General features: G+C 47.9%; 1 protein-coding gene across 1 annotated transcript in view; it reads left to right on the top strand.

Moving 5' to 3' along the window:
- FSIP1 (fibrous sheath interacting protein 1) overlaps positions 1-14,335 on the top strand; it is a 577,935-nt gene that overhangs the window by 379,418 nt on the left and 184,182 nt on the right. Inside the window, exon 10 of the mRNA XM_069209159.1 lies at positions 13,099-13,272. Coding sequence (XP_069065260.1) covers positions 13,099-13,272 — 174 coding nt within the window. The remainder of the gene's footprint in view (positions 1-13,098; positions 13,273-14,335) is intronic.

Here is a 14,335-nt window from a genome sequence, read left to right as displayed (position 1 = left end):
CCGGTGATATTGGGGGTTTCCATAATCTGCTTGAGAGGGTAAACAGAGAGATTTGCGATACCCATGCCATCCAAACAGATGAATTGTTTTTATATGATTTCAAGGAGCTGTATCAAAAGAGTGTACGCTCCATACCGATAGTAGACTACATCTGGGAGGAAGGTCTCAAAGTGATGAGAAATCCAGCTACGGTAACGGTAGTCTTGCCTATGTTGGACAAAAGGTATAAGGCCCCAGAGGATGCCCCGGCGTGTCTAGTTAGTCACCCGAAGCCAGACTCCGTTATAACCCAGGCAGCGCAGAGGTGTTCCACAAATCCATCAACGCCACTTTCAGCTCCTCCAGACAACGAGGGGAGAAGACTGGGCAACATCGGGAAGCGTTTCTCTTCCATGTCGGGTCTGATAGTAAGAGCAGTGAATTCATTGGCAAAGGACCACCTTTCAGAAGACTCTAAGACGGAGGTGAGGAAAATCCTCTTGGAGGGAGAGCGCACCTCGGCTGATGTGATAGACTGCGCTATGGATATAGCAACAACAGCCTTTCAGCAGCTAGGTGGTGCAGCAGTGCTGTGGCGTCAGGGCTGGCTTATGGCAACTTTCGTCCAGAGGTTCAGAATAAGGTGTTGGACCTTCCTTTTGATGGAGAGGCTTTGTTTGGCAAACATGTGGATGAGGCCTTGCAAACCATCAAATCAGGCACAGACACTGCAAGGTCCTTAGAGACACTTCAATTTAAGAGGATGCCTTTTCGTGCCTCCAGAGGTCGAGGAGTCTCAACATATTGAGGGGGTTACCAGAGTTTTCGTTACCCCTCCTATGCTACACAGCAGTTTTGGCCTCAGTACACCCAAAGGCAACCACCTCAGACGTCCTATTCCAGACCCCTCAGGCGTCCTATTCCAGACCCCCTACTAGAAGTAGACCACGTCAGGGCAAAGAAGCGGCCAGACGTCAATGACATGTTTCAGGCTCCGTCTACAACCTTACCACAATGCCAGAAGATAGGGGGAAGGATATCACACTTCTATCAGAAGTGGGAACAAATAACATCAGATCAGTGGGTTTAAAAGATTGTTCGATTTGGCCATAGTTCATTCAACGCCCACCTTCTTGTCCTCCTCATACCTTCTTTCAGAAGCATCTAAAACAGCTCTGCCTGGAGGTCGTGACCATCCTCCGACAGGGAGCGATAGAAAGGGTTCCTTCTTCGGAGAAAGGCAAAAGTTTTTACTCCTGTTTCTTTATGGTGCGCAAAAACTGGGAATCTTGGCGTCCATTCTAGATCTCAGGGACCTAAACAAGTACCTCAAACTTCAAACCTTTTGCATGGTCACATTGCAAGATATTCTTCTCCTCATGAACCACGGAGATTATATGTTGTCTCTGGATCTACAGGATGCTAACTTTCATATTCTGATTTCACCTGTCCACAGAAAATGTCTCCGTTTTGTGGTAGCCGGCAGCCATTTTGAATTCAAAGTTCTTCCATTTGGCCTGAAGACCGCCCCCAGGATCTTTACAAAGTGCCTAGCTCCGGTAGCGGCTTTCTTGAGAAAGAAAAAATTGCAAATGTTTCCCTACTTAGACGATTGGCTAATAAAGGCACAGTCGTCTCAAGCAGCTCACGACTCAAAAACGGCTTGCATAGCATTATTTGGCGAGCTGGGCCTCACTCTGAATCAGAACAAGTCAAACATCTTGCCAACAAGATTGACGACCTTTTTAGGGGCGAAAATCGACACTATCAAAGACAGAGCTTTCCCGTCAATGGAGAGACAAGCAAAATCTTTTGCCTAGCAAGCAGACTACAAAGAAAAAAGTATCTTTCTGTATGCACCTACAAGTCGCTTCTGGGGATGATGTCTGTAGGAGGCTGGCCTGGCTTATAGTGGGTACCTTGTGGTACTTACACCGTGTGCCAGGTCCAGTTATCCCATATTAGTAGAATAGAGGTGTTTCTAGCAGCTTAGGCTGATAGAAGGTAACTTTGGCAAAGCAGCTTAGGCTGAACTAGGAGACATGCAGAGCTCCTACTGTGCCATTTATATCATATAGCACAATATCATAAGAAAACACAATACTCTGAGTTACTAAAAATAAAGGTACTTTATTTTTATGACAATATGACAAAAGTATCTCAGTGAGTACCCTCACTTAGAAGGTAAGTAACATACACAAGGTATATGTACACAAACCCAAAACAGGTAAGTAAGAGTAAGAAAAGTAATACAAACAATGTAGAATTACAATAGGATGCAATAGGTGAACATAGGTCTAGGGGCAGCACAAACCATATACTCCAAAAGTGGAATGCGAATCACGAATGGACCCCAGACCTATGGGTGCTTGTAGAGAGTCGCTGGGACTGTAAGAAAACAGTCAGGGTGTCCAAGATACCCCATCCCAAGACCCTGAAAAGTAGGAGTAAAGTACCCCTCTTACTCCAAAAGGACACAATAGTCATGATAGGTGGATTCTGCAAGAACCACAAACACCAGCAAAGCACTGAAGACGGATTCCTGGACCTGAGGACCTGCAGGGCAAGGAGACCAAGTCCAAGAGTCGCGATAGTGTCCAGGGGGGGCAGGAGCCCAGGAAACCCCGGATGAAGGTGCAAGAAGGCTGCCTCCGGATAGAAGAAGCCTAGGATTCTGCAACAACGAAGAGGACTAGGAACTTCTCCTTTGGGTGTAAGATGTCCCACGTCGTGCTGAAGGTTGCAGAAGTGTTCCCACGCAGAAATACCGCAAACAAGCCTTGCTAGCTGCAAGGGTCGCGGTAGAGGTTTTTGGGTGCTGCTGGGGACCAGGAGGACCAGGATGTCGCCCCTTGGAGGAGGAGACAGAAGGGGCGTTCAGCAACTCAGAGAGCCCCCGCAGAAGCAGGCAGCACCCGCAGAAGTACCGGAGCAGGCACTTAGAAGATTTGTGAACCGGAGCTAGCTCAGAGTCACAAAGGAGGGTCCCACAACGTCGGAGTCCAACTCGCTGCAGGATGGAGTGCTGGGCACCCAGGCTAGGCTGTGCACGAAGGAATCCTTGGAGAAGTGCACAGAAGCTGGAGCAGCTGCAAATCACACAGTACACAGGTTTGCAGTCTAGCGTGGGGAGGCAAGGACTTACCTCCACCAAACTTGGACTGAAGGATCTCTGGACTGTGGGAGTCACTTGGCTAGAGTTCCTTTGTTCCAGGGACCATGCTCGTCAGGATGAGAGGGGACCCAGAGGACCGGTGATGCAGTCTTTTGGTGCCTGCGTTAGCAGGGGGAAGATTCCGTCGACCCACAGGAGAGTTCTTCTTGGATTCCAGTGCAGGGTGAAGGCAGGTGACCCCCAGAGCATGCACCACCAGGAAACAGTTGAGAAAGCCGGCAGGATGAGGTGCTACAATGTTGCTGGTAGTCGTCTTGCTACTTTGTTGCGGTTTTGCAGGCATCCTGGAGCAGTCAGCGGTCGATCCTTGGCAGAAGTCGAAGAGGGAAGTGAAGAGGAACTCTGGTGAGCTCTTGCATTCGTTATCTGAAGAATACCCCAGAGGAGAGACCCTAAATAGCCAGAAAAGGAGGTTTGGCTACCAAGAAAGGAGGTTTGGCTACCAAGAAAGGTAAGAACCTATCAGAGGGGGGTCTCTGACGTCACCTGCTGGCACTGGCCACTCAGAGCAGTCCAGTGTGCCCCCAACGCCTCTGAATCCAAGCTGGCAGAGGTCTGGGACACACTGGAGGAGCTCTGGGCACCTCCCCTGGGAGGTACTGGTCAGGGGAGTGGTCACTCCCCTTTCCTTTGTCCAGTTTCGCGCCAGAGCAGGGCTGGGGGATCCCTGAACCGGTGTAGACTGGCTTATGCAGAGATGGCACCATCTGTGCCCATCAAAGCATTTCCAGAGGCTGGGGGAGGCTACTCCTCCCCAGCCCTTCACACCTATTTCCAAAGGGAGAGGGTGTAACACCCTCTCTCAGAGGAAATCCTTTGTTCTGCTTTCCTGGGCTGGGGCTGGCCAGTCCCCAGGAGGGCATAATCCTGTCTGAGGGGTTGGCAGCAGCAGCAGCTGCAGCTGCAGTGAAACCCCGGAAAGGCAGTTTGGCAGCCCCCGGGTTCTCTGCTAGAGACCCGGGGGATCATAGAATTGTCCCCCCAATACCAGAATAGATAGATGGAATATGAGTGGAATGAGGATTGTAAGCATGCTTTTGAAGAAGTAAAAAGGTGTATTTCACAAGCTCCTACCTTAGGACACTTCAATGTAACTGCAAAAACCTATATTATTGCTGATGCTAGTAATGTAGGTGTTGGTGCGAATTTGGCACAGGTCGAATATGATGAGGAGTATGTGGTCGGATTTGCCTCAAGGAGATTGCAGGGTACGAAGACTTTGTATTCTGTAATAGAAAGGAAAGCCTTAGCATGTTGTTGGGGGATTAATCATTTCAGACCCTACGTGTGGAGTATACCATTCAGGTTGAGAACAATTTTGAGATAGACTTTGTTAGAGGCAACAGGAACATGGTAGCAGATTATCTGTCAAGAATGCCATTTGAAGTAGAAGAAATTGCGGAGGATGGAATTAAAGGTGGAGATGAAATGGTTTTAGGGAGATGTAGCTGTAAGTAGAAATGAGTGGGAGAATGCAAGAGGGAATGATCTGGTTATGAGGAAAGAGGAAGAGAGGGTAGTGTAGGGATGGAAAAATGAAGATGGACGGTATGGTGATTTATCTGATTATTTCAAGATTAGAGATCAATTGAGTATACAGAATGGAAGATTGATGAGAAGAAATCAACTAGTTCCTCCAGAAGGGTTTCGTAGGCACATCATTAATATCACACAAGAAGGACACTTGGGTCAGGGAATGATGAAGAGGAAAGTAAGGCAGTCGTTCTATTGGCCAGGCATGGACAGGGAGGTAGAGGAAACAGTGAAGAATTGTGTAGGGTGTGCCAATAGTGATAAAAATAAAGTGGTAAAACAAACTCCATTGGCGCCGATAAACCATGGGAGAAATTGGCTGTGGATTTTATTGGCCCTGTCTCAAAATTGGGCTTGATGTGTAGGTACATAATGTTGTCGGTGGATTACCATACTAAGGGGGTTATTCTAACTTTGGAGGAGTGTTAATCCGTCCCAAAAGTGACGGTAAAGTGACGGATATACCACCAGCCGTATTACGAGTTCCATAGGATATAATGGACTCGTAATACGGCTGGTGGTAAATCCGTCACTTTTCCGTCACTTTTGGGACGGATTAACACCTCCTCCAAAGTTAGAATAACCCCCTAAGTGGTTTGTAGTTAAAGCTGTAGAACAAGTAACTACATCAAACATGATAGTGTTTTGAAGAAGAGGAAATACCCAAAACAATGGAGTACAGTTTGTATCAGAAGAAATTACTAGTTATCTACATAAGATAGAAATTGTTCATGAGAGGGTTGCTTTAGTCCGACCACAAGCCAATGGTCTTGTGGAAAGAGTAAACAGAATAGTGATGGAAAACATTCAACTATCGTTGGCTAATCATCTTCCATGGAGGAGAGAATTGACTACAATGAGTTGCATTTACGGAACAACTCCTCATTCTGTAACAGGAGTGTCACCATTTGTGTCTTTGAAGGAGAGATAGCCGGGGTAAAGGAGGGCCCTATGTGGTTGAATGCAAGGGGAAAAGTAGTGGTGGATAGAGAATTGATAAAAGAGAAAGTTGAAGAAATGCAGAGGAAGAATATTCAACATTATAACAGGAGAATGGGTGTGAAACAGTGTCACATACGAAGGGGTGATTGGGTAGTGATAAAGAAAGGTGGTATTATTGAAAAGGGAGACAGCAAGTATTCTGCTCCACATAAGGTAAAGGATGTTGGACTTAATGTGGTAATTTTGGAAAATGGGTCAACGTGGAATATGGGGAATATATGTAAAGTTAATTGATAACAAACCTTATTGTTCAATGCTATTATCATTATATATTAAGCAAATATATGTATAGTTAATCGAAAACAAACCTTATTGTTCAGTGCTATCACCGTTGTATATTGAAATCTTACAAAAAACTTGTTGGGAACATGAAAGAACTAAGGCCCTCATTACAACCCTGGCAGTCGGTGTTAAAGCGGCGGTAATACCGCTAACAGGCCGGCGGTAAACAAAATGGGATTTGGACCCTGGCCGTTACCGTCATCCAACACCGCCACTTTAACACACTGACCGCCAGGGTGGTAACAGTCGCTGGGCTGGAGACTTCGGTCTTCAGCCCGGCAGCCGTCATACTCTCACCCTCAGGAATATGACCCGGCCTACTGCCATGGTTTCCATGGTTTTTGTACCGCCACGAAAACCATGGCGGTAGGCACTATCAGTACCAGGAAATCCGTTCCCTGGCACTGATAAGGGTCTCCCCCGTCCTCGCCTCCTCCCCAGAGTCCTCCCCCACCCACTCCTGCCCCCGCACATATACACACCCCCATGCGCACCCATATACACACATGCACACACGCATACCCACCTCCACCCACGCATGCACACATACATACCCACACACAACACACACCAGCATACCTGATCACACACATGCATCCATAACACACAACACTCACAATCACTCATTCACGCATGCCTCCAACGCGACTCACACCCGCATGGACGCATCACAAAACATATCCCCCCCCCCCCCCACACCTTCAACCCCCCCACATACACACAACACCCCCCTCTCTGGTCGGAGAACCCGACGTACCTGCTTGCAGGGGGTCCTCTGGCTGGAGACGGTCCGCGGCGCTGCTATCAGCAGCAGCGTCCGCCAGCAAAACACCGCCAGGCCGTATCATTGCTCATGATACGGTCAGCGGTATTTTGCTGGCGTGGCGGTGCTGCTTTCAGCAGCAGCGCCGCCTTACTGCCATCCTCCGCCATGACAGTCGGCAGTGTTCTGCCAGATTTCTGGCGGAATACCGTCAGCAGTCATAATACAAGTTGCCGGCTGGTAGCCATGGTGCGGTATGATTGCAGCTGTTGACGTCGAGGTAGGCGGTCAATACCGCCAATGTTGTAATGAGGGCCTAAATGTGGAATTTCATCTTAAGTGAAGCACTTTGATAGAACTATTAACTGCTATTTTATCTCCTTAAGTAATCTTAAATATTGTTGAAAGTTATTATTGTTTAATTTAGTTATTTGAGTATTATAAGGGGTAAGATGTGTGAAGATAACATGGAGATAGTATGTGTAAGGGGTAGAGATTAGAACGTGATGAGGTATGCTGTGATGTCAGATGGCATGGGGAGCGGAAGAGGGAAAGAGGAGCTGAAGTGTGGAGAGCTCTGCTGCAGATGTCGTACTGTGAATCTGAAGTAAAGAAGAAAGAGAAAAGTGGAAGAGTGATCTTTACAGCTTTAGCTGTCAATCACCGGGGACGGGTCGCACCAAAGATGCTTTTACCGCAATGACGACATTACCAGTTTGAGGATGCAGAAACACGGGAGCGGTTCCCGGTGATGTGAAGAGTCCTCATGTTGTAGATGTCACTTAAGGTGTTGGTTACCGGACTGGCAACCCACAAGCCTTGGTTGCGGTAAAGGTAGTCCAAAGTTACTTTGGCAACTGGTGGCCAAAGGGAGTGTTGTAGCAGTTCGAAATTTGGTGTGAACCCAACTACAACTCCCAGCATGCACTTCACCACTTTTCTTCGGGCTATCTCTTGGCTGGCCCAATAGATGGCAATTCTTCTGGATCAGCGTGTCAATTTATATATCAGTTTGCAGGGGACTGGTTCTACCAGTCAAGGGGAGTCTGACTTGATTTCTAGTGGCCTTGCAGGGAGGATTGAGTTTTAGCCATGGATCCAAGTTATTCACACAGTTCCAGTTTATGATGCCACAGGGACTTAAATATCCCTTCTCGTGCTTTGTGACAGAGTCCAAATCCTGTTGTCGTTGCTCACTTGCTTCTTGGCGTCCTTCTTATAATCTCGTGCAGAACTGAGTTTCTGGTGTCAAGTTGCCCCTTAAACCCTAGATGTTCGTACATATACATCCCTGCAGGTACCCTGTAAAGCAAGGTTTACTGTAAGTTACTGGCGGTCCATAATATAACATGGGCTAGCTACATAGAGAATTCGAAATAGCCAGCTTGTAGGAGCTGGCTCTCTATACAGTGCACTAAAATGAAGCACAATGTGCGGAGAGTCCAGTTGCTCCCCAATTGGTATTGCAGAGGCATTTCAAGGAGTCGTGTTAAGTATTTGTTGTATTCACAGAGGCAATAAATGAGACACAGTCAAAGAATAAATCTGAGACCACACTAGAGAAATAAAATGTATTTTTATATATGTTTTAACTCCAAGAACTTCGTAATCAGGTAAGTAGATTTACAAGGATAAATACTTTTTAGTTTCAAGAATCAACACAGTGAAATTTTTCAGTTTGGCAGTTTTAACCTATGGGAGGAAAACAAGACTGCAGTATCAGTACCAAGAGTGCACCCACAGGGGCAGCGGGGTGCAGAGGTCAAATCCAGGGTCAGGTGCCCAATGTTAGTCAATGGAGACTGGAGGTAAGCGAAGATGCGCTGCTTACAGGTGAGTTAGGCGATGTCAGGGGTTGATCTTTAGGGGTTAAGGTCACAAGTGAGAGGGCTACAAGGCAGCACCAAACTTACACCTTCAGCAGCACAGAAACGTCCGGGTGCAGAGTGCCAACACACCGTCGGGCGCCAAATGCAAATTAAAGGGAGAGATCACTTTTAGAAGAAGGCTGCAGTCTTAGGCTAGGAGGCTGAACGAAGAAAACCCACAGCTGCCCAAGTAATTTCTGATGCTAGGGGTTGTAGGGACACTAGCGGTCCATCTCCCCAAGACCCAGGGGCTCCGGGTGCAGGGGTTTTCTTCGGCATCAGGAACAGCCTACCAGGCAGGTTGTGATCAGGGGCGAGTCTTCGGTTTGAGGCTGCAGACTTTGAGGCAGAGTCCGGCAGGTTCAGCCCATGGTGGACTCAAACTTAAGATAGCTGGGAAACCTTCATAGGACCAGTGGGTTACTTGAACATGGGCCATGGGTGTCGGGTGCAGAGGTAGCTCCGGAGACTAGTTCACGGTTCCTTAGGGCATAGTTCTTTTTTCTTTTAAAGTTGATTTCTTCTTGAACAGTTCCTCTGTTTTCGGAGATCTTGATCTTTCTCGAAGACAGGCAACCCTTCCAAGCTCGGGAGGTCACCGGGCTGCAGGACAGGTCATCTTTGATATAGGCTCGTCAAGGAATGCAGACAGGCCGGTAGGGCTTGGGGCCAAGTCAGTTGGTGTCTGAAGTCTTCTCTGGTTCATAAAATTCCATTCAGAGTTTGTTGCAATCCTGGGTCACTAGGGTGCTGGGCACCATGATGGCTGCACTGTGGTGAGGCTCTGACGGTTGGAAAGAATAATCCTGCATCAGTTAGATTTCTTCGCCTGCCTACGATGTTTGAGATAGGGTATTGCGGAAGCCTCCACTAGCTGAATTCAGGGACTAACAGAGAGAAGGGTACATGCCCATCTTGTAAGGCCTGAACAGGCCACCATGAAATTAGCGGCAATGAAGAGACTGAAGAGCCGGAGGGCTGTAGTTTGGTCTGGGTGGTGATGCAGGTACTCCCCTGTAGCATTGCCTCAGCTCCACGGATGTGATGTGGAGAAATGCGGGGCATCCGGAGCCTGCATTGTTTTCTGCGCGGACGTTTTGTGGGCCCTGCAGCTACGGAGAAGTGGCCCATTAGCACAACACAGATCCTGAACGTAAGGATGTCATCTCTCTGTGGTGCCAAGAGGAGATGGCTCATGCTGGTCTGGCTCCGAGAGGGCTGCAGTGTGGCCTGGGACTCATACGGGCAAGTGGTGGTGGTCTGGCCCAAATTCATGGCTTGCTGTGAGGAGCCTCGGGCAGAAGAAGCCCCTAAGGGTTACAGCTTGGATGGGACAGGGAAGACTGATGCGCTTTTGACTCCCTAACCATGAAGTACCTCAGGGGCTCATGTGAAAACTGTGGATGTTACTGGTGCAGCTGATGGCTGCATGATGGCACTGCACTGGTTTGCTGAAAGCGAACTGTGACAACTATAAAAGCCCCCCTTCGGTACATGTGAGATATTGCTGACCCAGGGACATACCAGTGAGGGCCTGTGGATTTGCTTGTGCTCACTATAGGGGCAGAACCTGTGCTATGCTGATATAGGAACTGCAGACAAACACAAAAAGCAAAAGTGGTGAGAGAGCGTGCTGCATCCAATTACCTCGCTGCAACCAATTAACTCACTGCAGCAGGCTATCTGACAGGAACCGGAATTAATAATTGTGGAGCAAAACTTTGAATCAATGAGATCCTGCAACTTGGTGCGGGATCTAGATCTTCTGCCTGGTTATGCTGGCATCCACCGTCTGCTCTGGGTTAACCTGGATGGCGTTTTAGTGCACAGAGCGCAGCAATACAATGGGCAACCAGAACAACACACAGAGGGCGTTGGAGCCTGATGGCCTTGGGCTGAGCAGGACTCTGAACCTCCGTGAGAGCGGGAGGTCGTACACGATGTAAAGTCCCTACAAGGCACTGCAGGAAGATGAGGCTAGCGCAGCAGTGAGAAGCTTATTAAGGTTCTAAAACTCATAAATGCCAAGAATGAAGACCTGGGAGCATGCTCTCGGCAAAATAATGTACTCGTCATCGGCATAGCAGAGCCCACTGATATCGGCGAACTGGAAACATTTATGGAAAACATGCCCACGTCTGTGCTTGGAGGGAATCGTTTCTCTGGCCTGTTTGTTGGCGAGCTGGCCCATCAGTCCCATGCACTGCAATGGGGCTCCTGCGTGCCCAATAATAGCCTGCTTCTGCTCAACTGTCGACACATGGATACAGCCCTTCCCCAGGCCAGACAAATGCAGGATGTGAACTTTGAAGGTCAGTCCATTTCCATTTTTCTCAACTTCACAGTGGCAGCTATGGATGGTTACCCATACAAGACAACCCGCCGTGGGCCCTTGACTGGTACGGTTACTTGCATGGAATGTTAGGGGACTGAGCGAACTTTGTAAGGCACAGCACATAATTTAAACGCACACAATGTGAAAGTCGATCTACTTCAAAAACTCACCTCACAAAACACACAGCACAGATGGTTGCAAAGAAATGGGCATCATTTGCATTGACCTATTCCTCATATTTGTGGTCAAAAAGGGAACCCCATTCTGGCAGCTACACATCATGGCTGATGGTCAAGGTAGGTGTAATATTCTCCGAGGTATTCTCTGCAGGAGGCTCATGACCTCGGTGAACACATGTGGTCCCAATACAGATGATCCCGGGTTTTTCATTCATTTATGAAACAAAATAGTTGCAGCATCTCCTCCGGTGTTGCCGTGGGGTGGAGACTTTAAAACAGTGCTGTCCTGAAGCTACTGATTCAAGAGCCTCTGCACCTTTGGGACAATGCTGCAGAATATAGCACAGTACATCTGTGAAGAAATGCCTCAGTGGTCTTTACTGGTCACTAGTCCACATCCCTCTGTGATACAACCAGCGTGGCACCAGCCACGAGACCGCGCTGCCAGCGCTGTTCTCACTTCGTTCCATTCTCAGCAGCTCCTGCTCTTACTAGAGGAGCAGATGAAAGGTAAAGTGATGCTGAGCTGCACATGAAGATCAGGACAAGAGGCAGCAGTCTTAATGATATCAAGCTTAGGGCTAACCCTGAAGACCAGCAGTTTCATTCCTCTGATAAATGACTAAATGTGGCTGATTTAATGCGTCGTGCGATGCACGTGGAGGGCCCGTCCTGGAGCACTTCACCAGGTGAGAAGGGACGGTGAGCAGCTCCTTGAAGGAGCAGCTCCACTATGTGTCTATCTATTCTGTTGAAAAGTCTCATTTAAAAAATATTCCAAACATACCCCTCTGACACAGCCTGTCTTTCTTGAGGACTCTTATTGGCTCCTATTAGGATTTTGTATCCTCAAGGCCTCTTTGTGTTGTTCATATCTCCGGCTCCCTGTGTGCGTGTGGTGGTGGTGGTGCAGCATTCGCAGACTGGTCTGCACCTTTCCTTAATCTCCCTCACCACTGTGGACTCATTCTCTGTTTCGGCGAGTGCTTTGATGATGTGGTAACATAGTCCCACACTTAGTTGTATTCAAGGAACGCGGCATTGCCTGTTGTGCAGGCAAGGTGGATCCGGTGCAGATCTGTGCTTGCATATGTATTCATAGATCCTTAAGCTATCTGGAGAGCAACTAAGCGGTAACCGTGTGCACAAACCTGAGATACAGCTGAGGACTGTTTTACTGTGAGGAAGAGTATTCATTGGCGGAGAGTCCCTTCGTGTGGCGATGGCATGCTCTGTGAAGAGGGGAGTCATCAGCTACGTTCCAAACTGCAGTACGGTTGGGGTATCTTTGAGGTCGATGGATATGTTGTTCCAGCTCTTGGCGGCTGAGATAGAGAATACCGTCTCCTTTTCGCAGATGTTATTTTCACGTCTGGAGATGTTGGGGCTTCTAGTGTGATACAGTCCAAAAGCAGTGATTCATTTTTTGGCCTGGTCAGGTAAGAAGGAGTGCCATGATAACACAGCTAGACTGCTCTTAAGGGACGCCGCTGAGAGACAGTGGACTCCTACGGGTGGATGTACAGAGAGACCATCATGTGTAGGAACAGCAGTTTTTTAGAGACATGCCTGTCATTTGCTGCCCAAATGCACACAGTCAGACTCACTTGCTGCACTCACTTAGTACAACATGGTGTTGGCATGAACAGGTTTTCATTCATTTCAGCTCCTCCTCCACTGAGTTCTGGTGACCCTCCGTGTGATGCAACAGGCCTTGGAGGGAGAGCCGATGTAGTTCATTCAAGGGCTGAGGGCTTGGATGAGATGCACTTCTGCATGTAAGATGGTTTCTTGAGGCCTTGTGGTGTCTGCAGAGCTGGGCCTTGACGGGACATGCACTAGACTGTGAAACAGTTTTCAATCAGGTTTTTCAAAGAGCTACTGTCAGTTATTTAACTTTATAGTCCTGATGGAAAGTTTATTCTAACTGTTTCTGTCTTTTCTTACACAATATTCATGACATGGACCTCAATCTCTCTCAGGATTCTTCATCATTAATGAGTGAAATTGAGGATGGGGAACTCTTTGAGAGTGCAGAGGAAGTTCTGCCAGGAGAGCTGGTCCTGCGGCTCACGAAAGAAGAGCGCCTTCAGCAGGCCCGACTAAGAGACATCGACCATGAGCTGGAGACCCTGGGGCAAAGCCTGAACAGTCCTGTAAGTGCCAAACCTGCGTCTTCGTGTCTTACAACATGTGGATAACTGCTCCGCACTTCTCCCTTGTGAGACTTGTTTGTTGTGCAGCCACTTCTCTGTTGTGCTAGAGGAACATGTGTCTGCTTTTGGTTACCTTACGGTCTGTGTGGCTTGTGTTTTTTGTCTGTAAGATCTGTGGACCTCTCATTGTGGGGCAGATGTAGGAGAGGTTTTCCCATAGTCTGTGGTCTGCATTACCTGCTACACTGTCAGTCTTTGTGACCGAGCTCTTACAGGCTGGGTTCACCTCACTGTAGGTTTGGGTGGGAATTATGTAATTGGCGGGTTTAGTGCTTGATGGATCCCCCTTGGGAGGCAGTGTCAAGAGTAGCCCTTCCTTGCAGGGGGGCTTTTATTTCTGCATGCATGTTCTGGTCTTGCTCCAGATCGGAAGTGGGAGCCTCAGGTCACGGAGCCCTGATCACCAGATAAACTGTGAGTACAAGAACGGTAGGTACCAGGAAGCAACGTCAGAGACATGTTAATAGTGCTAGAAGGGTTTGTTGTTGAATACCTCTTTTCAGAAACCAGGGAAGCACCTCAACCTGTGAAATAGCAATCCTGAACATTGTATTTAAAATAAATACCTACTATCAGTCTGACGTGCTCTGAAGCTCCAAAATACAAAATACCATAGCTGCTGCCAGTTAGTCTGAGAAAGATTTGCTTGCACATGTTTTAAAAGTCTAACATTCACCAAACCTGGCCTAGGATAGACTTTCAGAAAGTGTTCAGCAACATATGGACATGTTGGAGTGTTCACTCTTTATAATGAATTACACTCAAATGTGAGACTTATTTTGTTGAAGTGCCTTAGAGTCCCCAAAGACAGCAGGGAATTATTGTAATGTTTACAGCTTCAATGAAGATTGCTATGAGCAGAACCAGGACTGGGAGTAGGTAAAGGTTTTATGGGAGGCGTTCTTGTAAGAAGTAAGCACTGCTCAGAAGAAGTGAGGGGCCAGGAAGGAGCCATGGTAGGATGTGCTGAAGATGTCCAGATGATGTCAATAAGGTTTGCACT

Source organism: Pleurodeles waltl, chromosome 9 (genome assembly GCF_031143425.1).
Source record: "Pleurodeles waltl isolate 20211129_DDA chromosome 9, aPleWal1.hap1.20221129, whole genome shotgun sequence".
NCBI classification, from domain to species: domain Eukaryota; kingdom Metazoa; phylum Chordata; class Amphibia; order Caudata; family Salamandridae; genus Pleurodeles; species Pleurodeles waltl.
The sequence above is the reverse complement of the archived record's forward strand: the minus strand, read 5'-3'. Positions and strand labels throughout refer to the sequence as shown.